Below are 22,714 nucleotides of genomic sequence, written 5' to 3' on the forward strand. Positions count from 1 at the left end.
CCCACCCTCAATGCCTTTGTCATCCTGACCGCTCCCCCATCAACTGAAAACAAATGCCCACAGCAGGCAGACATAGCGGTTTCTTCCGCTACTGGAGAATTTCACGGGGAGGTCATGGTGCTCCTGTTCTGTGGGCTGGAAAAAAATACCACATTTTTTAATGTTTAGGGAAAACACAGGCTAGGCTGGGGAAAATGGTGGGAGAAGCCCCGGAGGTTAATGGCATCATCTAATGAGCCCGCAAACCTCCGTGACAGAGCCATCTCGATAGCAGGATAAAAGCTCCATGTGAAGAATGCCCAGAGCCACTGGCTTACACCTTTCCCTATTGCCGCCCCAGCCTCCCTCTCTCCCCCTCTCTGAAGCCTCCGCTAGATGGGAGAAGTCCCCTGTCTAGCTTAAATGCAGTGTGGGTGGCGCAAGGCGCCTTTCGCTCTGCATAGGATACTCATACGCTTCTGAGTTTGAGGGCTTACGAATACCCAGAAGGCAACCCATAGGATCACGCCATAGTTATATTTAGAGTAGACCCATTGCAATCAATTGGAATTAAGTTAGTCATGGCTAACTGAAGTCCCAGTGATTTCAGTGGGTCTGCTCTAAGTATGGCTAAGTCTCAGTCCAACCCATGATTCCTCTCTTGAAGCAGGAAGGCATAAATTTTAAATGTTATTAAAAAATTTAAATACATTTTACTTCTTTCACTAAGTAAAGGTCCTCTGTTAGGCAGCATTATTTAAGATAGAGGGTTCAATCCAATGATGACATTCCACCAGTGGAAGGGAAACCACAACTGGAATGGACTCCCCCCCCCCCCGCACTCACCACAAATCTGTTCTGGAGTGTTGGGGGACTCTCTGGAACAGAAGGGGGAGGGCTGCAGGAGAGAGGAGAGGATGGAGAAGTCCTTTTGCATGATCAGACTCCCACTTGCACAATGGTAGGGTCCAACCCCAAATCAGATACATTTTTTGATCAACTATTAGGGGTAATGCAACCCATCAGCATAAACCAACAAAACATAAAACATTCTGTAATACAGCCTCTGTATGAACCAATCTTTCACAGTGAGGGCCGGGGCACTTGTAAACGTGTGGAAAACACTGGTTTACTATATGGTCTTTGGAAAGTTTTTTTATGAATGTTTACCAAGTATCAGAATAAGTGGCTTCCCCTATGCAATTTTAATGGAAAGAATTATGTGCATCTGCAAAATAAATAAAGATTGCAGCCTTTTCACTAACAGAACAGCAAGAGAATCTTACAGATTTCAGTCCAAATCTCAACCGGGCAGCTGAGGAACTGAGCTGACAGAGCTGGCAAGAATCAGCAAGTCCCACGATGGTAGGGAAAAATCCAGTTTGGCACAGGAGCACAACATTTGAGGCAGGGGCTAGGACCCAGAGGCTCCTTTTGCCCTAGCCTTGGCACAGCCATGGAAGTGGAAGCTAAGTCCAGTGGCTCCCTGTTCCAAGATCATGTGCTACTACAAAACAGCCTTAAAACACAGAAGAGCTAAGAGACCATAGCCCCCACTCGCGAGTTCCAAGGGGTAGCTGCCACAAGAGGTCACACGGGGGCATTCTGTTGGTTGTGGAATGTCTAGGAAGGCCTCCTCTGAGGATCTTACTGGTCAGCTGAATGTATAGAGGGGAAGCTGCTCTGCTAGGTACCCTGGTCCCAAGTTGTTTAGGTCTTTGCATGTTAATAACAGAACCTTGTACATGGCTTGTTAGCTAATAGACAGGCAATGCAGTTGCAGTTCTTTTAACGTAGGTGTAACGTGATCATGGCTGGGTGCCCCACTGAGCACCCTAGCTGCTGCATTCCTGCACTAGCTGCAGCTTCTGAACCAAGCAGAAGGGCAGCCCCACATACAGTGTTATGTTACTAAGTACTAGTAATGTTAATAGACAGAATGCCCTATGCCGTCTAACATCCACCTTATTTAGCCTACAGGCCCGATGGAAAGTCCTTACCTGTGCAAGCTTGCCACACACAGCCACGTAAATGCACTTACCCACTGCGCAGTGGCCCATTCGTACGTATCATTCACATGCCAGTAGTGTACCAGCCCAGGCCACCAACTGTTGCCTTGCTAACATTAACATGTGAACGGGCCAGCACACATGTTAAGTGTATCTAAACATGACCAGGGGTGTGTGGAAAGCTTACACAAATGAGGGCTTTCCCTATTCATGGCTTGCATCCTGTACAAATCAGGCTTTAGTTGAAAGCTGTTAAGAAGTTTACACAGTTCACTTCAAAGGAACTTTGAGCAGATTTAATGGTCATTCCCAAGCGGTCATATAAAAAACAAGACTTCTGTATCTTCCGACATCAGCCTTTCCCAGCCTAGTGGCCTCCAGATGGTTTAATTAAATTGGTTTTAATTTTTGTGAACCACTCAGAGAGCTTCGGCTATTGGGTGGCATAGAAATGAAATAAATAATAAAATAAAATAATGTCTTGAACAACAACTCCTATCATTCCCAGCCAGCATGGCCATTGGGAATTATGTAAGTTGCAGTCCAACGCTTCTGGAGGGCCCCAGGACAGGGAAGCTGACCTACATGAAAGGCTGTCAATCGAAACATTTGAAAAAACAAAACCAGGAAAAGAGTCCTTACCTATTGTTCTTCGAAGATCTTCACACTGGCTGATGTGAGGAAACTTGAGGATTTCCTTCCATTTTTTGCTTTTACCTTTGCGCTTTCCTCCTCCCCCTGAAGGAGAAGAAAGGATGCTGAGATTAAATTCTTTATTAAAACCCATTCTTATTTTCCCTATCCCACACGTAACACACACACCAGCTGTGGTTTGGTACATTCATGCATGGACACGCTTTAAAAAACAAACACCCATTGTTTTCAATATCATAAAATGAGGGGTGGGGGGGTTCTAGGTTTCAGTGTTATGAAGGTATGCTGTGGTAACCAGGCAGTTGTAAATGCTTCCTCCTCTCGCCACTGCAAAAGTGGGCAGAGTGGGCAGCTGTGGCATAGCTGTGTAGCAGCCTTGTGCTGCAAGGCGCTGGTGCATGTCAGTGTTTGTCAGTCTCAAATTGGGGACTAAGCAGTCAGGCCCTGGTGCCTCTCCTGAGCCACCAATGCTGTGCCTCCCCTGCAAACACAACTGACTAAGCACTGCAGGGTACTCCCTACACTGCTGTAATTGTCAGCTAACCCTTTGGGTGAATCCCTGCTGACCTAGGTCTATAAAGTCCTGGCTTCAGATGGCCTGTTAGTCTGAGCAACTCAACACTAGCAACAGTGGCAGCAATTTCTTGGTGTCTTGCCTCGCTACACTGTCTTCTGAGGAGCTCATCCCACACCCCTGCCTCTGGTCCCTCAGACCCTTATCTACTTGCTCTGGCCTTTGCCGTGCATGTTTGGACCAGACTTTTGTTTCTCCCTCTAAGAGTTAGCCCCTGCCAAGGCCTGACATGAGCAATGGGAAGTGCAAAGTGAACCCACCAGAAAGTCTGTGGCGATATTTAGCCTGTTGGCTCTCCAGTGCTGTCCCAAGACATTTTGCTGCTTGAGGCTGAGCAGCAAATGGCACACTACCATCCCTGCCCAAGTCAAGGTGCATAGTATTATATTGGCACTTGAGGCAGAAAATCCCACAAGCACGTCTCCCTTTCCTTGATAGTAAAAATGCAATAATAATAAATCAAATAACTAACAATTTGCTGCTCTTTCGTGACATCCCAAGCTGCCTGAGATGACGACTGTGCCCTGCCTAACGGAAGGGCTGGCCCTGTTAGCTCTCCTGCCTCTTCCTCTGTCAGCACTGATGTCTCCTTTGTCTAGCCCAGGTTATGTCCCTTGCTCTAGGCATAACCCTTCCCTAGAAGCATGGGAAAGAGGACCAACAAAGAATCTAAAGAAACTTTGGAATCTAATTTGAGCATAATCCAGAGAGCTTTGAAGGAGCAAGATGACTTCACATCAGAGCATAAACTGAAAAGGAGCAGTGTGAAACTGCTTCACCAGAGGAGCCCTTTGACTACGTAGAATTATGTGAGGGTTTTTTTTAAAGTTCACATGAAAAACCATCACCATTTTTGTGCACCTTTCTCCTAATACAGCCAATTTTGCATGCACTTTTCCTAATATACACATTTTTCAACGTAATATAATGCATTTTAATGATATTTTCCCTAATGTATACATTTTTTATTGGAGAACTCCATTACAACATTCAGAGATGTGAGAATTTCAAAAGATATTCTGGTTCACATAGTTTTGGTTCACATAGTGGTTTGAAGGTGCGAAATTAGTTAAACTCACATTAAAATGTGAACTCAGTTAATTTCTCCCACATGCCTAGTTCCCACCTATGAATGCATTACCAAATCAAAATCAATGTATTAGAACTGTATAGAGTTTGTGGTTTGGGGAAATTCCATCATGTTCTCCTTTAGAGCTGAAATGTTTATTTATGTATTATTATTATTTAAAGGTATGTCACTTTCCTGCCCTCAAAGTGATAGAATCATAGAATCATAGAATAGTAGGGTTGGAAGGGGCCTACAAGGCCATCGAGTCCAACCCACTGCTCAATGCAGGAATCCAAGTCAGAGCATCCCTGACAAATGGCTGTCCAGCCTCGTCTTGAAGGCCTCCAGTGTGGGAGAGCCCACCACCTCCCCAGGTAATTGGTTCCATTGCCGTATTGCTCTGACACTCAGGAAGTTTTTCCTGATGTTCAGTCGGAATCTGGCTTCCTGTAACTTGAGCCCATTATTCCGTGTCCTGCACTCTGGGATGATCGAGAAGAGATCCTGGCCTTCTTCTCTGTGACAACCTTTCAAGTACTTGAAGAGCGCTATCATATCTCCCCTCAGTCTTCTCTTCTCAAGGCTAAACATGCCCAGTTCTTTCAGTCTCTCTTCATAGGGCTTTGTTTCCAGTCCCCTGATCATCTTTGTTGCCCTCCTTTGAACCCTCTCCAGCTTGTCTGCATCCTTCTTAAAGTGTGGTGCCCAGAACTGGACACAGTACTCCAGATGAGGCCTAACCAGTGCTGGGTAGAGGGGAACTAGTACTTCCCGGGATTTGGAAGCGATGCTTCTATGAATGCAGCCCAAAATAGCATTTGCCTTTTTTGCAGCCACATCACATTGTTGGCTCATATTCAGCTTGTGATCGACGACAATTCCAAGATCCTTCTCGCTCGTAGTGTGGTTGAGCCACGTATCCCCCATCTTGTAACTGTGCATTTGGTTTCTTTTTCCTAGGTGCAGAACTTGGCATTTGTCCCTATTAAATGCCATTCTGTTGTTTTCTGCCCAGCACTCCAGTCTATCCAGATCACTTTGAATTTTGTTTCTGTCTTCCAAAGTATTAGCTATCCCTCCCAATTTTGTGTCATCTGCAAATTTGATCAGCATTCCCTGCACCTCCTCCTCCAAGTCATTAATAAAAATATTGAAGAGCACTGGGCCCAGGACTGAGCCCTGCGGTACCCCACTCGTTACCTCTCCCCAGCTTGAGAAGGTCCCATTGATAAGCACTCTTTGGGTCCGATTCTGTAGCCAACTGTGGATCCACATGATCGTTGTTTCATCTAGCCCACTTCGAGCTAGTTTGCTCATCAGGATATCATGGGGCACTTTGTCGAAAGCTTTGCTGAAGTCGAGGTATATGATGTCTACAGCATTCCCACGGTCTACAAGGGAGGTGACTTGATCAAAAAATGAGATCAGATTTGTCTGGCAGGACTTGTTTTTGACAAATCCATGTTGGCTTCGAGTAATCACTGCATTGTTGTCAAGGTGCTTCCAGATGGATTGCTTTATGATCTGCTCCAGAATTTTCCCAGGGATTGATGTCAGACTGACTGGTCTGTAGTTCCCAGGTTCCTCCTTTTTACCCTTTTTGAAGATAGGGACAACGTTAGCCCTCCTCCAGTCATCTGGCACTTCCCCGGTCCTCCATGATTTCTCAAAGAGAATAGACAGCGGTTCTGAGAGCTCTTCTGCCAGTTCCTTTATGACTCTAGGATGCAGTTCATCTGGCCCTGGAGATTTGAACTCATTCAAAGTAATGAGGTGTTCCTTGACCATATGCCTGTCGATCTCAAGCTGCAATCCTGCCCCTTCAGCCTGTACTTCGCCTTTGCCAGGGGGGTCATAGACCCTCTTTTGGGAGAAGACTGAGCCAAAGTAGGAATTGAGCACCTCTGCCTTTTCTTTGTCCTCTGTTATCATTTTGCCATCCTTATTTAATAGCTGAACAACCATTTCTTTCCTCTGCCTTTTACTATGCACGTAGCTGAAGAAAGCCTTTTTGTTGTTTTTAGCATCCCTCGCTAACCTCACCTCGTTCTCCGCTTTAGCCTTCCTGACGCCATCCCTGCAATTCTGTGCTACCTGCCTGTACTCTTCCTTTGTTACTTGGCCTTCTTTCCACTTCCTATATGTGTCCTTTTTTGTTTTCAGGTCATCCCTAAGCTTTTTGTGAAGCCACATTGGCTTCTTCTGTTGTCTTCCACCTTTTCTTCTTGTTGGAATTGTTTGTGATTGTGCCTTGAGAATTTCCTTTTTTAAAAGTTCCCACCCATCTTGGACTCCTTTTCTCGCTAGCATTGCTTGCCATGGGACCTTACTGATCATTGTTCTGAGTTTATTAAAATCAGCTTTCCTAAAATCCAGGGTACGCGTTTGAGTACACTCGGCTTTTGCTTCCCTTAGAACCAAGAACTCAAGTACAACATGGTCGCTTTCCCCCAGAGTTCCTGTAACTGCTACTTTATCCACTAAGTCATCTCTGTTGGTTAGGATCAAGTCAAGGATAGCCGATCCTCTAGTTCCTTCCTCTACTTTCTGTAGGAGGAAGTTATCCGCCACACAAGTCAGGAATTTCCTGGAGGGGCCATGTTTTGCAGAATTTGTCTCCCAACAAATATCGGGGAAATTGAAGTCCCCCATTACTACTACATCATGCTTCCTTAAAACATTGGCTATTTGATTTTCAAAAGTTTCATCCTTGTCTTCTCCTTGATTGGGAGATGTACAATACATCTACATTTTATTATAAATGTACAAGATCTACATTTTATTGATGTACAATAAAATCCAATAACATCACAACATAAAAAAGATGGAACAATTCTTAAAAAACAAACAAACCAGACACCATTTTAAAAGCCAAAACCTGGTGAAACAATACAGTTTGTGCAGTCTACCTATACAGAGACAATTGTATGTTTTGTGCAGGAAACTTCCTTAGAAAGTGATTCTCTTTGGCCCTTCTCAGTGTTCCATCTTTAAGTTCCTTCTTGCCTCAGTCATTGCATTCATTTTGAGACAAGGTGTATATTATTTTGTCTTGCCCTACATTTCTGGGTTTGTTTACAATTGCCTCCTCCATTAAATGCCATCATACACATTTTTTAAGTGTTTACATTTCCATCTTTTAATACATATATACAGACACACACTTCTGCTTCCACTATAAAAATGTTTGTCCTCTCTCTGCATTGCCTTCAGTCTTATCTTGTCTTTGTTTTCACAGTTTTTTTTTTAAACCTACTCTCTGGTTGTAAAATAACCCTAGGGAATTCACAGAGCTATATAAACATTACTTTCCAAACAGAGTACAACACAGTTGGCTAGAGCATCCTTATCAAACTTGGCAATCTGTATACTCCTTTACTCACAGCAGCAAGGAGAATATGGAATTGCTATTATAAGCATTAAATGCAGAAGAACAAAAGGAGCATGAAGTAATTATGATGCAAAATGAAACAGAAGCAAAAAGTTGTTACCATGAGAGAAAACTAAGATGTAATTACTGTGGGTGAAAGAGGTATGCATAAGGATACCAAAATGATATATTTTTTTGACATGCATTTCTGCCAAGATCTGGGGGAGAAGAAAGACTGAAGAGTTCCCTAACTACAAGCGTGATTGGTGCACAATATAGCCAATGGTTTCTCCCCTCCTATTCCTTGTCCTACAAAAACAGCAGCATCGCTTGATGACTCATCTGCTTGTATCTGAGCGTTAAGATAGTGGCACTCCCTTGCTTGTGACGTCTTTACATTAAAGATTCCAGTCAACTGCTTTAATCTGCCTGACCTTTCCAGCTTGCGGTGTCCTCACTTGCTTGCTCCAGATACAATTTGGCAGGACAGCAGGCGTGTGCGTGTGCATGAGCATGTGTGCACACATGAGGACTGGAAGAACATAATGCACTGAGACAACTGAGACAAGGTAAATTGTCTGGCTGGACTAAAAGCTGAAAGGAGGCATCTCACTGAGTAGGGTGGTAATTGCAGAGGTGTGAAAATGAAGGCTTTTCCATTTCTGCCTTGATTCTTTGTCATGCTGTCTTTCCCTGTTGGAAGGCTCTCTAGAATTCCACCACTGCTTTTGTTACCAAAAGCCAACAGAAGTGTCTCATTATGCACCTCAGTTTTACTATTTGGGCTTGGAGTTGTCTGAATGGGTCTGGCACCTCAGTTTTCCAGCTGGACCATGTGGCAATTTGCACCATTACAGTGAGGTGCCTCTGTGCTTCTCATTAAAGGACTCAGCATTTGGACAGTGCTCTTTGTCAGAGCTCTTTGGAGTTCAGCAACTCCAATATTCTCGCTTGTGCTGCGGCACTAAGAGGATCAAATAAGCAAGTTTTACTATTTGACTAGGATCCATATGACTGATAATAGTGGATACGTGGGCGTTCATTGAATGGAAGGAGAAATCAGATACTGAATGCATAATTATAAGTACAGGGTTTTGTTGTCATGGTTGCTGTTGAATTTTGCAGCAAAGCTGTAAACTGGGGGCAGGGGAGGCTCCAACAACAACATTTAGCTTGAATGTGAGAGAGCTAAACGGGGGAATGCAGCATGCATGCTAGTCCCACCCTCAATGTCCCTATGTGCACTGTCCCATCCGCTCCACCCCAACATAGTGCAAAGGTCTGAAGGGAGTTTCTACACATGTTCAGGTGAACACGCTTAGAAGTCTTCATGCAATCCAGCACCCCCATTTAGTAGGGTTCCTGACTGCATGGAGGCTTCTAAACCATGTCCACCCAAAAGCCTGTAGAAGCCCCCTTCAGACGTTCATGCTAAACATGAGAGGGTGAGATTGAAGTGGATGGGGACACAGGGGGCGAATCTAACATGCACACAACAGCCATCTTTCGCCCACGTGCATTCAGAATGCCACAGAAGCACCAACAGCTTTGGAAGCTTAAAAAGGGAAGTCATGCACTCTGCTTTGGGTGTTCAAATATGTCACAAAGAAGTTAACAGAACAATCCTATACTGACTAGGCTTTTATCACTCCCAAGGTCTTGTTGCATATCAATCGCTTGAACACGACCACTTCTTATGACCAGAGGCAGAGACCATTTCAAAAATAACATCTCTGTTACATCTCTTCAGAATACTGTCAATGCTATAAAGAAATCCAAGAGTGCTTTTAAAAATATGAATATAAGGAAAGCTGTGCTTTTTATATAGTCCAACATTCTGTTCCCACAGTGGCCAACCAGATGGCAGCAGACCCCTACATGTAAATCCTAGCACATCCCAATCACACATAAATTATGCCAAATTCCCCCTATGCCCAACACTTATCTCCCTGCAGCCTCTGCCCTCCCAATGCTTTTCTCTAAACTGGACCTCAGCTGAGTAAAAAAACACCAGATAAGACTATAGGGAGGCAAGCTGTGGGCAGGTTTGACATCCTACCACCTCCATGCCATTTTAGAACAGAACTTCAAACCCTTCATGCTTTATATATGACATATCTGGGTTTAAACCAGATATTGTCGCATCTAGCTTGGTTCTTAAAGTTCAGTTAGTAAATGCTTGAACTTAATATTGGTCTTCTTTTACATCTACATTTCTGATATTACAGGCAAGGACAGGGAGCTCTTCCTCTCTTGGTAGCTGGTATCATAGGAACACAGGAAGCTGCCTTATACTTAGTCAGACCATCGGTCCATTGAGCCCAGTCCATTGAGTACTGTCAACACCGACTGGCACTGGCTCTTCAGGGTTTCAGGCAGATATTTTCCCTGCCCTACCTGGAAATGCCGGGGACTGAAGTTGGGACCTTCTGCTTCAAAGCATGGGGTCCACCACTGACCTACAGCCCCTCCCCTAAACTGGACCATGTGTTCTCTCTTGACAGTTGCTACTGAAGTGCCTTGAGGCCCCATGCTATTCCAGCAACATATGATTTGGCCCCAACTCACATTCTTTCATGAATTCAAAGCCCCAAATACCTTATGTTTAGGTACTCAGGCTATATCCATATTCACAGTACTAATTCAGAACAGATCACAACAATGCCAAATGGTCTATGCAGACATTTATAAAAGTAAACAAACTGGAATCTCTTCCAGTTCCTCAAACTGGGCATTTCTTCGCTGACAGAAGGATGGCCCTTATTTGCTCTTGCCCTGGTCCTCAGATTAAGACAGCCGCTAGCTCAGACAGCTTATTAGCAGTTCTCATTACAGACTGTATGTGTTTGTCTGGTGGTAGATAAAGGCTAAGTCTCTTTGTAAATAAAGGCAGCTCTGGGAATTGACAGTGAACAGATGTTCTGGTGGAATTCTTCCCTGCACCAAGCACTTAATGATGTGAAGTCAGAGGTTGCGGGCTTAATTACCCAACGAATTAATAGTGATTAATGGCTGTTTCCTCCCTTGTAATGTTGTTCATGTAAGCCATGATACCATGTGCTTACAAAAGGATTCCTAAAATGGTGGAAAATAAACACACCAGAGAAGACTTCAGCCCGTTAAGGCAATTAGGGACAATATTTTGGTCCCACAAAGTCCATATTGTCAATGGAAACTGCAATCCATGCTGAGACTCTTATCAACTCTGAAGAAATGCCTTCTTTCCAAAACCAATATCCTGTTAGAATTCACAATTCAAATGGAATTAAAACATGTATACCACACAGATGGTATTATCAAATTAAAGAACCAGCTTGCCATTTTCTTGGGTAAGGAAGGGAAACCTTATAGGAGAGTTTCAAATTTCTGGACAAGGGGCTTGAAAAAGTGGTGTTTGGCAATAAAACTGATCTAGATGAATTTTATCCCAAACCTGGCACCCTCCAGATGTGTTGGGCTACAAATCCTATCATCCCAAACAGCATGGCTTTCAGTCTGATTTTAGGCTCGGGTTTAGCACAGATATTGCTTTGACCACCCTGGTCAAGGGCCTATACTGGAAGTGTTTTGAGAGAAATAGGCGTGTGATCTTGTCCATTTTTCTGCACTTCTTGCTGGCTTTTGATGCTGATGATATCCTCGGGACCATCTTTCAAGTTGGAGTGGGGGCAGTGCACCTTTTCATAGCACCAGGAGGTAGTGTTAGGGCACTATTGTTACTGCCCCTGGAAATTATCCTTTAAGATTCAATTATGTCTACCATGGATTTTAACATACATAAAACTGCTGCAAGACATAATCCAGAGGAACAGATAGAGAGGTGAAAGCCCAGAAAAACCCACAGAAAGATTCAGAAAAAAACCAGTCGTCCCCCCCGAAGGACTGTTATTGTTCCCCCCCCCCCCAAATTGGGAAAATTGTACAGTTTTGGATTATGAAATATTTTCTTTTACCATTTAAGACAAAGTATTAATATCCAGCCTTTACTCCCCTGAAAATGATTTCTAAAAACCATGTAATAAGAACACTTTTATAGAAAGACTAGAGATGTAAAATGTCTGGAAATAATGAAGCCATGGGAAAAAAAAAAAATTTTAATCCTGTCTGTAAGATTCCCAGCATAGTAATTTCTTTCATTGCTTATTGAAATTATTGATCTAAAGTATATTTTACTGCCCCTTCATGGATCACTGCCTTGTTGTGGCGAAGGGGCTTGCGTAACTCAGTGAAGCTATAAGCTATGCTGTGCAGGGCCACCCAGACGGACAGGTCATGGCAGAGAGTTCTGACAAAATGTGGTCCACTGGAGAAGGAAATGGCAACCCACTCCAGTATCCTTGCCAAGAAAACCCCATGGAACGTATCACAAGGCTAAAAGATATGACGCCGGAAGATGAGCCCCTCAGGTCAGAAGGTGTCCAGAGGGATTTCCAAGTAGCGCCAGAAAGAGTGAAGTGGCTGGGCCAAAGCCGAAAGGACACTCAGCTGTGGATGTGTCTGGTGGTGAAAAGAAAATCCGATGCTGTAAAGAACAATATTGTTTAGTTACCTGGAATGTAAGTTCAATGAATCAAGGTAAGCTGGAGGTGGTCAAACATGAGATGGCAAGATTGAACATCGACATCTTGGGAATCAGCGAACTAAAATGGACAAGCATTTTATGGGGGTACAATCTCAAAAATGACAGAAATGGGGTACAATCTCAAAAACGAAAGAATAATTTCAGTACGAATCTGAGGCAAACCATTCAACATCACAGTAATTCAAGTCTATGCCCTAACCACTAAGGCCGAAGAAGCTGCGGTTGATCGGTTCTGTGAAGACCTACAACACCTTCTAGAACTAACACCAAAAAAAGATGTCCTCTTCATCATAGGGGATTGAAATGCTAAAGTAGGAAGTCAAGAAATCACCGGGATAACAGGCAAGCATGGCCTTGGTGTACAAAATGAAGCAGGACAAAGGCTAATAGAGTTTTGTCAAGACAACATGCTGATCATAGCAAACACTCTTTTCCAACAGCACAAGAGGCGACTCTACACATGGACATCACCAGATGGTCAATATCGAAATCAGATTGATTATGTACTTCACAGCCAAAGATGGAGAAGCTCTATACAGTCAGTAAAAACAAGACCTGGAGCTGACTGTGGCTCAGATCATGAGCTGCTTCTTGCAAAATTTCGGCTTAAATTGAAGAACGTAGGGAAAACCACTAAACCATTCAGGTATGACCTAAATCATATCCCTTATGAATATACAGTGGAGGTGAGGAACAGGTTTAAGGGATTAGACCTGATAGACAGAGTGCCTGAGGAACTATGGACAGAGGTCCATCACATTGTTCAGGAGGCAGCAACTCAATCCATCCCAAAGAAAAAGAAATGCAAGAAAGCAAAGTGGCTGTCTGATGAGGCTTTACAAGTAGCTGAGGAAAGAAGGGAATCATAGAATCATAGAATCATAGAATAGTAGGGTTGGAAGGGGCCTACAAGGCCATCAAGTCCAACCCCCTGCTCAATGCAGGAATCCAAGTCAGAGCATCCCTGACAAATGGCTGTCCATCCTCGTCTTGAAGGCCTCCAGTGTGGGAGAGCCCACCACCTCCCCAGGTAATTGGTTCCATTGTCGTATTGCTCTTACAGTCAGGAAGTTTTTCCTGATTTTCAGCCGGAATCTGGCTTCCTGTAACTTGAGCCCATTATTCCATGTCCTGCACTATGGGATGATCGAGAAGAGATCCTGGCCTTCTTCTCTGTGACAACCTTTCAAGTACTTGAAGAGTGCTATCATATCTCCCCTCAGTCTTCTCTTCTCAAGGCTAAACATGCCCAGTTCTTTCAGTCTCTCTTCATAGGGCTTTGTTTCCAGTCCCCTGATCATCTTTGTTGCCCTCCTCTGAACCCTCTCCAGTTTGTCTGCATCCTTCTTAAAGTGTGGTGCCCAGAACTGGACACAGTACTCCAGATGAGGCCTAACCAGTGCTGAGTAGAGGGGAACTAGTACTTCCCGGGATTTGGAAGCGATGCTTCTATGAATGCAGCCCAAAATAGCATTTGCCTTTTTTGCAGCCACATCACATTGTTGGCTCATATTCAGCTTGTGATCGACAACAATTCCAAGATCCTTCTCGCTTGTAGTGTGGTTGAGCCACGTATCCCCCATCTTGTAACTGTGCATTTGGTTTCTTTTTCCTAGGTGCAGAACTTGGCATTTATCCCTATTAAAGGTCATTCTGTTGTTTTCTGCCCGGCGCTCCAGTCTATCCAGATCACTTTGAATTTTGTTTCTGTCTTCCAGAGTATTAGCTATCCCTCCTAATTTTGTGTCATCTGCAAATCTGATCAGCATTCCCTGCACCTCCTCCTCCAAGTCATTAATAAAAATGTTGAAGAGCACTGGGCCCAGGACTGAGCGCTGCGGTACCCCACTCGTTACCTCTCCCCTGTTTGAGAAGGTCCCATTGATAAGCACTCTTTGAGTCCGATTCTGTAGCCAACTGTGGATCCACCGGATTGTTGTTTCATCTAGCCCACTTTGAGCTAGTTTGCTCATCAGGATATCATGGGGCACTTTGTCGAAAACTTTGCTGAAGTCGAGGTATATGATGTCTACAGCATTCCCACGGTCTACAAGGAAGGTTACTTGATCAAAAAATGAGATCAGATTTGTCTGGCAGGACTTGTTTTTGACAAATCCATGTTGGTTTCGAGTAATCACGGCATTGTTGTCAAGGTGCTTCCAGATGGATTGCTTTATGATCTGCTCCAGAATTTTCCCAGGGATTGATGTCAGACTGACTGGTCTGTAGTTCCCAGGTTCCTCCTTTTTACCCTTTTTGAAGATAGGGACAACGTTAGCCCTCCTCCAGTCATCTGGCACTTCCCCCATCCTCCATGATTTCTCAAAGAGAATAGACAGCGGTTCTGAGAGTTCTTCTGCCAGTTCCTTTATGACTCTAGGATGCAGTTCATCTGGCCCTGGAGATTTGAACTCATTCAAAGTAATGAGGTGTTCCTTGACCATATGCCTGTCGATCTCAAGCTGCAATCCTGCCCCTTCAGCCTGTACTTCGCCTTTGCCAGGGGGGTCATAGACCCTCTTTTGGGAGAAGACTGAGCCAAAGTAGGAATTGAGCACCTCTGCCTTTTCTTTGTCATCTGTTATCGTTTTGCCATCCTTATTTAATAGCTGAACCACCATTTCTTTCCTCTGCCTTTTACTATGCACGTAGCTGAAGAAAGCCTTTTTGTTGTTTTTAACATCCCTTGCTAACCTCAGCTCATTCTCAGCTTTAGCCTTCCTGACGCCATCCCTGCAATTCTGTACTATCTGCCTGTACTCTTCCTTTGTTACTTGGCCTTCTTTCCACTTCCTATATGTGTTCTTTTTTGTTTTCAGGTCATCCATAAGCTTTTTGTGAAGCCACATTGGCTTTTTCTGTTGTCTTCCACCTTTTCTTCTTGTTGGAATTGCTTGTGATTGTGCCTTGAGAATTTCCTTTTTTAAAAGCTCCCACCCATCTTGGACTCCTTTTCTCGCTAGCATCGCTTGCCATGGGACCTTACTGATCATTGTTCTGAGTTTATTAAAATCAGCTTTCCTAAAATCCAGGGTACGTGTTTGACTACACTCGGCTTTTGCTTCCCTTAGAACCAAGAACTCAAGTACAACATGGTCGCTTTCCCCCAGAGTTCCTGTAACTGCTACTTTATCCATGAAGTCATCTCTGTTGGTTAGGATCAAGTCAAGGATAGCCGATCCTCTAGTTCCCTGGTAGCCATGATAGTGCGGTCACTGAACTTGAGCCGGACATCCCCGAGAGTGAAGTCAAGTGGGCCTTAGGAAGTATTACTAACAACAAAGCTAGCGCAGATGACAGTATTCCAGCTGAGCTATTTAAAATCCTAAAAGATGATGCTGTTAAAGTGCTGCACTCAATATGCTAACAAATTTGGAACACTCAACAGTGGCCACAAGACTGGAAAAGGTCAGTTTACATTCCAATTCCAAAGAAGGGCAATACCAAAGAGTGTTCAAACTACCGTACAATTGCGCTCATTTCACATGCCAGCAAGGTGATGCTCAAAATCCTACAAGCTAGGCTTCAGCAGCATGTGAACTGAGAACTACTGGAGGTACAAGCTGGGTTCTGAAGAGGCAGAGGAACTAGAGATCAAATCGCCAACATTCGCTGGATCATGGAGAAAGCAAGAGAATTCCAGAAAAACGTCTATTTCTGCTTCATTGACTATGCTAAAGCCTTTGATTGTGTGGATCACAACAAACTGTGGCCAATTCTGAAAGAGATGGGAGTACCAGACCACTTTACCTGTCTCCTGAGAAACCTGTATGAGGGTCAAGAAGCAACAGTAAGAACCAGACATGGAACAGCCAATTGGTTCCAAATTGGGAAAGGAGTACGACAAGGCTGCATATTGTTGCCCTGCTTATTTAACTTATATGCAGAGTACATCATGAGAAATGCCGGGTTGGATGAATCACAGGTTGGAATTAAGATTGCCGGGAGAATTATCAACAACCTCCGATATGCAGACGATACCACCCTAATGGCAGAAAGCGAAGAGGATCTAAAGAGCCTCTTGTTGATGGTGAAAGAGGAGAGTGCAAAAGCTGGTTTGAAACTCAACATTAAAAAAACGAAGATCATGGCATCTGGCCCCATCACTTCCTGGCATATAGAAGGGGAAGAAATGGAAGCAGTGACAGATTTTATTTTCTTGGGCTCCAAGATCATCGCAGACGGTGACTGTAGCCATGAAATTAAAAGACGCTTGCTCCTTGGGAGGAAAGCTATGGCAAACCTAGACAGCATAGTAAGAAGCAGAGACATCACCTTGCCGACAAAGGTCCGCATAATCAAAGCTATGGTTTTCCCAGTAGCTGTGAGAGCTGGACTATATGGAAAGCTGAGCGCCGAAGAATTGATGCTTTCGAACTGTGGTGCTGGAGAAGACTCTTACGAGTCCCCTGGACTGCAAGGAGGTCAGATCAGTCAATCCTAAAGGAAATCAACCCTGACTGCTCATTGGAAGGACAGATACTGAAGCTGAAGCTCAAATATTTTGGCCACCTAATGTGAAGAGAACAGTCACTGGAAAAGACCCTGATGCTGGGAAAGATTGAAGGCAAAAGGAGAAGGGGACGGCAGAGGATGAGATGGCTAGATAGCATCACCGATGCGATGAATATGAACTTGACCACACTCCAGGAGAGAGCAGGACAGGAAGGCCTGGCGTGCTATGGTCCATGGGGTCACAAAGAGTCGGACACGACTTAACGACTGAACAACAACAACAACAATATTTTACTGATAGACATTTATGCTCAGTTTCCCAGCATGTGAGTCACCATTGTGCATTCTTGATAGTAAATGTGCATTTTTGACAGTTTGAGTTTTGTTCTATAGAATCCTGCATTTCTGAAGCTATAGCAGTCACGTAATGTGGTCCTAATATATTCAGACAATAATTACACATTTACTAACTAAATTTACTTTAATTTTTTTAAAAAAATGTAATGATAATTTTATGAGCAAACTAAGTTATACATAAAATAACTTTAGGAACAGAAATGCTGCTTTATGTTCTTAAAACAGCTCTCCCCAACCTAGTGCTCTCTGGACGTTTTGGACTACAGTGCCCAGCATTCCTGACCATTGACCATGCTGCCTGAGGTGTGTAGGAGCTGAAGTCCAAAATATCTGGAGGGCGCCAGGTTGGGGAAGGCTGTCTTAAAGCAACAAAGTGACTTTAGATGTGTAAAGAGTGCTAAAAAACGTAAGTATTGCTTATTTTTCAATTTTTCCCAGATCTCAATTTTTTTCACAAAAGAACCCACCCCCCTGGAAAAAAACCCACTTTTTCCCATATCTTCAAAATTTCTGAAGATTTTACATCTCAAGGACTGGAGTATGATGACATCAGTGTGCTTGTGATACCCAGCTCTATTTTTCCTTTTCAACAAATGCAGATGACCTGATCAAAATTCCCTGAACAAGTGTATGGAATTACTGATAAGCTTATTCACCCTCAACCAGTTTAAGACCTGGAAGATGATCTAGTATGGGAAATGCCTGTTCTGGATGGGATTACCCCCTCCCCAAACAGTAGCTTTGTAGTATAGGGGGTATTTTCAAATTCCACATTGCTATTAGGTTCTCAGTTTGTGGCTTGCCTATGCTTTCACTTTGAAGACAAATTAAACATTTAAATTCTGCCAGGCATTTGGGAACGATGCTATGTTTCTGGATTGTTTCACAGTTTTTTATCATATATAAATCATATTGACATTTCCAATCTTTTATTGAATGGAAAATTAAATGAAGGAGGGCATAGAAATGTGGCCAAGAAACTAAATACATTCATAGTGGGTTAAAGAGGTGATTATGTCTCTTGTCTGTATGACTGAAAATATTTGTGATGTGTATTCTACATAGTGAATAATCCAGATTAAACCTTCTGGGACCTTCAGTTGTGTGGAGCTCTTGTCCTGCAATGTCTTAAGGCTAAACAGGAAATGTCATTGTGAAAGTAAGTCCCCAAAAAGGTAAATTCCAGTGTCACATTTATTTACAGTAATTTATCCCACCCATTAACAAACGTTCTCTGGGTGCTGGGCAGTGCACAACACTTTAAAAAAAATCATTAGAGCACAACATGAACACAGAATAAAAAAACACATTAAAACAACAGCTTGGACAATTTAGATTAGAATTTTTTTTTTCAACCTTAAACTCAATTTCCCAGTGATTCGAATGACATAAATAATTGCTTTTAATGCAGACTGTGAAGATCTCAGCCCTGCATATAAGACAAAAAAAAAAAATCTATCATCCACACAGAAGTGTGTTCCTTGTAGATATTTTCTAATGCATGAAGCAACCCCACGTTATTGGAAAAATTACAGGCCTTTTGCTACAGCTCTATTCTGTCATCTTACTACTTCTGCATTTAACAAGTCTTACTTGATTTTACTCACTACTCTTGCATCGATGATACTTCTATGATTAGCCAGCTCTCTGTAGTCAGAGTCGATAGAACTATGTTGGAATTTTCTGCTGAGTAGATTCTGACCTGTACTAAAATCAGATTGGAAAATGACGATCGGAGGGTATGGTTTTCCCCGAGCTGAAAAATGTAGCAGTCCATGGGATAGTAATTAGAGGGTGAGCAGTTACTTTTATTAATGCTATCATGAGCAGTATCCTTTCCTCCAGGAGATAATTGTTGCAAAGGAAGTATATATAATGCCTAAGAACAACAGTGGGAATAGTCAGGTCACTGTTGGGTCTTTTCAAGCAGTCTCATATTGACTTGCCAAAACATCATTGTCAGAAGTTTATTTTATTTAATACACTTATATCCTGCCTTTTGACCAAAGAGGCCTACGATAACAATTAAAACACAAACACAGTATAACACAACAATATAATAAGAACATAGACAAAAGGCCTATCTAGTCCAGCAGTCTATTCCCACAGTGGCCAACCAGATGCCCACTGGAAGTCCACAAGCAGGACATGAGCACAATAGCAACCTCCTGCTCATATTCCCCAGCATCTGATGTACATAGTCCTCTAATACTGGAGGTAACATATAACCATCATGACTGGTAGCCACTGATAGCTGCTAGCAGCCACTGATCCTCCATGAATTTGTCTAATTCCCATTTAAGACCATCCAAGTTGGTAGCGATCACTACATCTTGTAGTAGTGGATTCCATAGTTTAACAACACACTGTGTCACAAAGCCCTTCCTTTTATCTGTCCTGAATCTCTCACCATTCAGCTTCATGGGATGATCCCAAGTTCTAGTACTATGAGAGAGGAAGAAAAACTTGTCCCTATCCACTTTCTCCATGCCATGCATAGTTTTGTACACTCTAGCATGTCCCCCTTATATTTTTCTAAGCTAAAGCATAAAAATGACAAAATAGCTGGAGTAAGATCCAGTTTCCCTCTCCTGCTCTCCCTCTGTTTCTCTCTCCCCTTTTTACACTACACATGCCAATAGGAGCTAAAGCTGAAGCCTCGGATAGCTATCACAGGTGGTTGAGTTTAACAGGTTGGGATATACAACCCTGTATCTTTGACACCGCACTAGCTATGGTGACATCAGAACTAATATTGTTGACCACATAAAACTGCAAGTTACATGGTCTGAGACAAGAAGAGAAAACATATTCTTTTGGATGATATTTGCTGATTTCCCTCCCTCTCGATCTTTCTTCTTAAGCTTCAGTGTGATGCCAATCAGATGCTATAGGCAGAGACAGCCCTAACATGAGGTAAACTGAGGTGCCCGCATGAGGCGGTACAGCGGTGAATTGTGTCGCTCCCCACACCACCCCTGCCAGGAGGGCTTGCAGCTACCACCTCCAGCGGGTGTTCTGGAGAAGCCCCCGGCCTCTCTCCTGCCATGGCATTTGCCACAGTGAGACAGCAGCTGGCGGAGCTCTCTGGAGCAGCCACTGTCCTGTTTTCCTCATGTCACCCCCCCCCCTTTACTCTTAGCTCTGCTGCTGTGGGGCTCCTGCCACCTTCCTGTCAGGAGCACCTTGGCAGCCTCTCTCAGTAGATTCCAATAGCCAGCTCAAGACACAGACAAAAGGAATTCTTTTCAAAGCTTTAATCCTTTTACAACTTAATGACTCTTTCAGATGCTAATCACCAGCGACTAAAGCAAGTAACAGCAGAGTGGCCTAAGCTTCAAGTAGGCAGTTGATCCCTGTTTAAAAGAGAGTCACTTGAAGACCCAGAACTTATGGGCTAGGGAGAGATCCTCCCTCTTTCCCTTGGGTCCATGGGAGGCAGCCGTTGCTTGCGCGCCAAACGGGTGCTACGCCTCCTTTCCGCGCCCTCCATCGCTTGTCGCTCTTTGCGTCTGCGTCGAGCATCTAAGAAGCCCCCCTCCCGCACTCCCTCACTACCAGGGTCACTATCTATCTCTGGAATGCTGGCAGGAGGAATCTCTGCCAGGTGCTGAGCCTGTGAGGGATGACCTGGCTCCTCTCCCACAGATTGCTGTTCCTCCTCAGAATCAGAACTGCCCTGGGGCTCTCTGGGCTCAGTTTCCACCCTGACACTGCCCAAGATATCACGAGACCTGCCTAAGTTCTTGCAAGAGCCCACATCTGGGAAGGGGTACAAGGCAGCAGTGGAAAGGATGTGAGGTGGTGGCGCATGTTCTTGCCTCAGGCAGCAAGACATTTGCGTTGGGACTGGCTATAGGCAAGCACTTGGCTTCTCCCAAGTAGACATAATGACGTTTATGGCACAGTGGCAACTAAGGCCATAATGTGCACACATACTAGTCTCCTTGCAAATACAGGATTAGTCTTCCATCAGTGACTTGCTCCCAACAACTCACTCGTGAGGACAGCCAGCCAATGGAGGTGAGGAACACACACAAAGCTTGTAGAATGGCACTGTCACCTAGAATCAAAGCTACATTCTGAGCAGGAAACAGGCTAGCAGGAAACAGGAAGCAGCCGGAGGCCTGCTACATGTAGGAGAATCATGGACACTTCTGCAAAGGCCTGCTGCCAGCACCCAGCATGGCTGGACAGCTGCCTGAGCCCATGAACTCCAGTGGGGCCCACTGGGGCTGATGCTTTGCTTGTTGCATCCCACCTCCCTGGCCACTGCCATCTCCCTCCTCCTCCAGGCAGACTGGCTGGCGAGCAGCAGCACTGTAATTGGCTGGGTGGGAAGCAAGCAGATGGCAATTTTTATGCCTCCACAATGCCATCCCCAGCATTGCTTGAATAGCACTACAAAGCTCCTTTTCCATGCTGAGTAGAGCAGCCTTCAACAGCCCGGCACCCTCCAATGGCTATGCTGGCTGGGAATTATGGGAGTTGCAGTCCAACATATCTGGTGAGTTCCAGGTTGGGGAAGGCTGGACTAGAGCTTTGAACAGGAGTCCATCTTGTTGCATATCCCACTTTTAACTATATAAATGCCCTATAATAATATCTACTTTTGGAAACCAAGACTGATCAACCCTTTTCCTGGCAACTCCGGGTGTCCTCCAGTTTAAAGTAACATCCACAGACAGTTTCCAGAGGTCAGTAGCTCTACTTCCTGGCCAAACTGCATTTTTGTCGGTGGCAGTTAATAGGAAACTAACGGCCAAGGACCGATAAAAGTTGGCTATTATGCTTCTGAGGAACAGGAAAATGATTACAGACTAATCTGATAGCAAAGGAGGTGCCTTCCAAGTAACGTGACATTCATAAGCTTGTGGGCAAACCAGGAAGGAAACAGACTGGAGTTTTGTTTTCTATAAATTTCAGTATAATGTAATGCTGCAGAGCAAGAGGCATCCATTAAAAAAAAACTTCAGCAGGGGAAAAGGCTTTGGATTACTTCTGATATTGAAAGCTCTTTGAAACAAGACTGCCTGTGTCAGAAGGGTATCTAACTTTTTGAGGTCCTGACTGCAATTGCCTAAGTCCCAAACTACATGTTACTTTGAAGATATGGCTAATGGCTGTCTTTCTTTCTTACTCCAAAGCAGCAGTGGGAAACGTCAGGTGGTCCAGGGACCAATTTCCAGCCCCTGGACTCTGCTGAGGCCAGCACTCCTGCCGCTGCACTGCCTGCAGCACCAAAAGAAATGATGGCTTGCCACCGAAATTAGGCAGCAAACCCCTGCAGAGACTCAAATCGCCCACATTTAGCTTGAAAACAAGCTAAATTTGGCCCTTTTGAGTACTTGTAGTAGTTTGCTGCCAAAGTTCAGCAGTGTGAGGACGGTAGCGGGGTGGCAGGGGCCACCCTTAAAGCCATGGACAGGCCACATATTGCCCACCCCTGCTCTAAAGTAAGTACAGGGCCCCCAATCCAGATTGGGACCCTCGCAGTGGGGAGTAAGAGGTCTTTAACCATTTCCCCCAGCTGTGATCCCAATCCAGATTGCCCCTGCCATGACTATAATATCCATTGTCCAAAGGTAATCCATTATTATTAACCAGTCCTTGAGGTTCAGGCTCAACAGGGAGCCAGCTTCACTCAGGGGAGTGAAGCCCTGAG

The 22,714-nt window shown here is 44.2% G+C and overlaps 1 protein-coding gene across 1 annotated transcript in view; it reads right to left on the reverse strand.

Annotated features, from left to right (window-relative positions):
• GRK5 (G protein-coupled receptor kinase 5) overlaps positions 1–22,714 on the reverse strand; it is a 240,768-nt gene that overhangs the window by 167,023 nt on the left and 51,031 nt on the right. Inside the window, exon 2 of the mRNA XM_084846082.1 lies at positions 2,631–2,726. Within this exon, the coding sequence (XP_084702208.1) occupies positions 2,631–2,726 (96 nt within the window). The remainder of the gene's footprint in view (positions 1–2,630; positions 2,727–22,714) is intronic.

Source organism: Heloderma suspectum, chromosome 3 (assembly GCF_057233095.1).
Source record: "Heloderma suspectum isolate Gila_16-S chromosome 3, 16-S_ref, whole genome shotgun sequence".
Classification (NCBI taxonomy): domain Eukaryota; kingdom Metazoa; phylum Chordata; class Lepidosauria; order Squamata; family Helodermatidae; genus Heloderma; species Heloderma suspectum.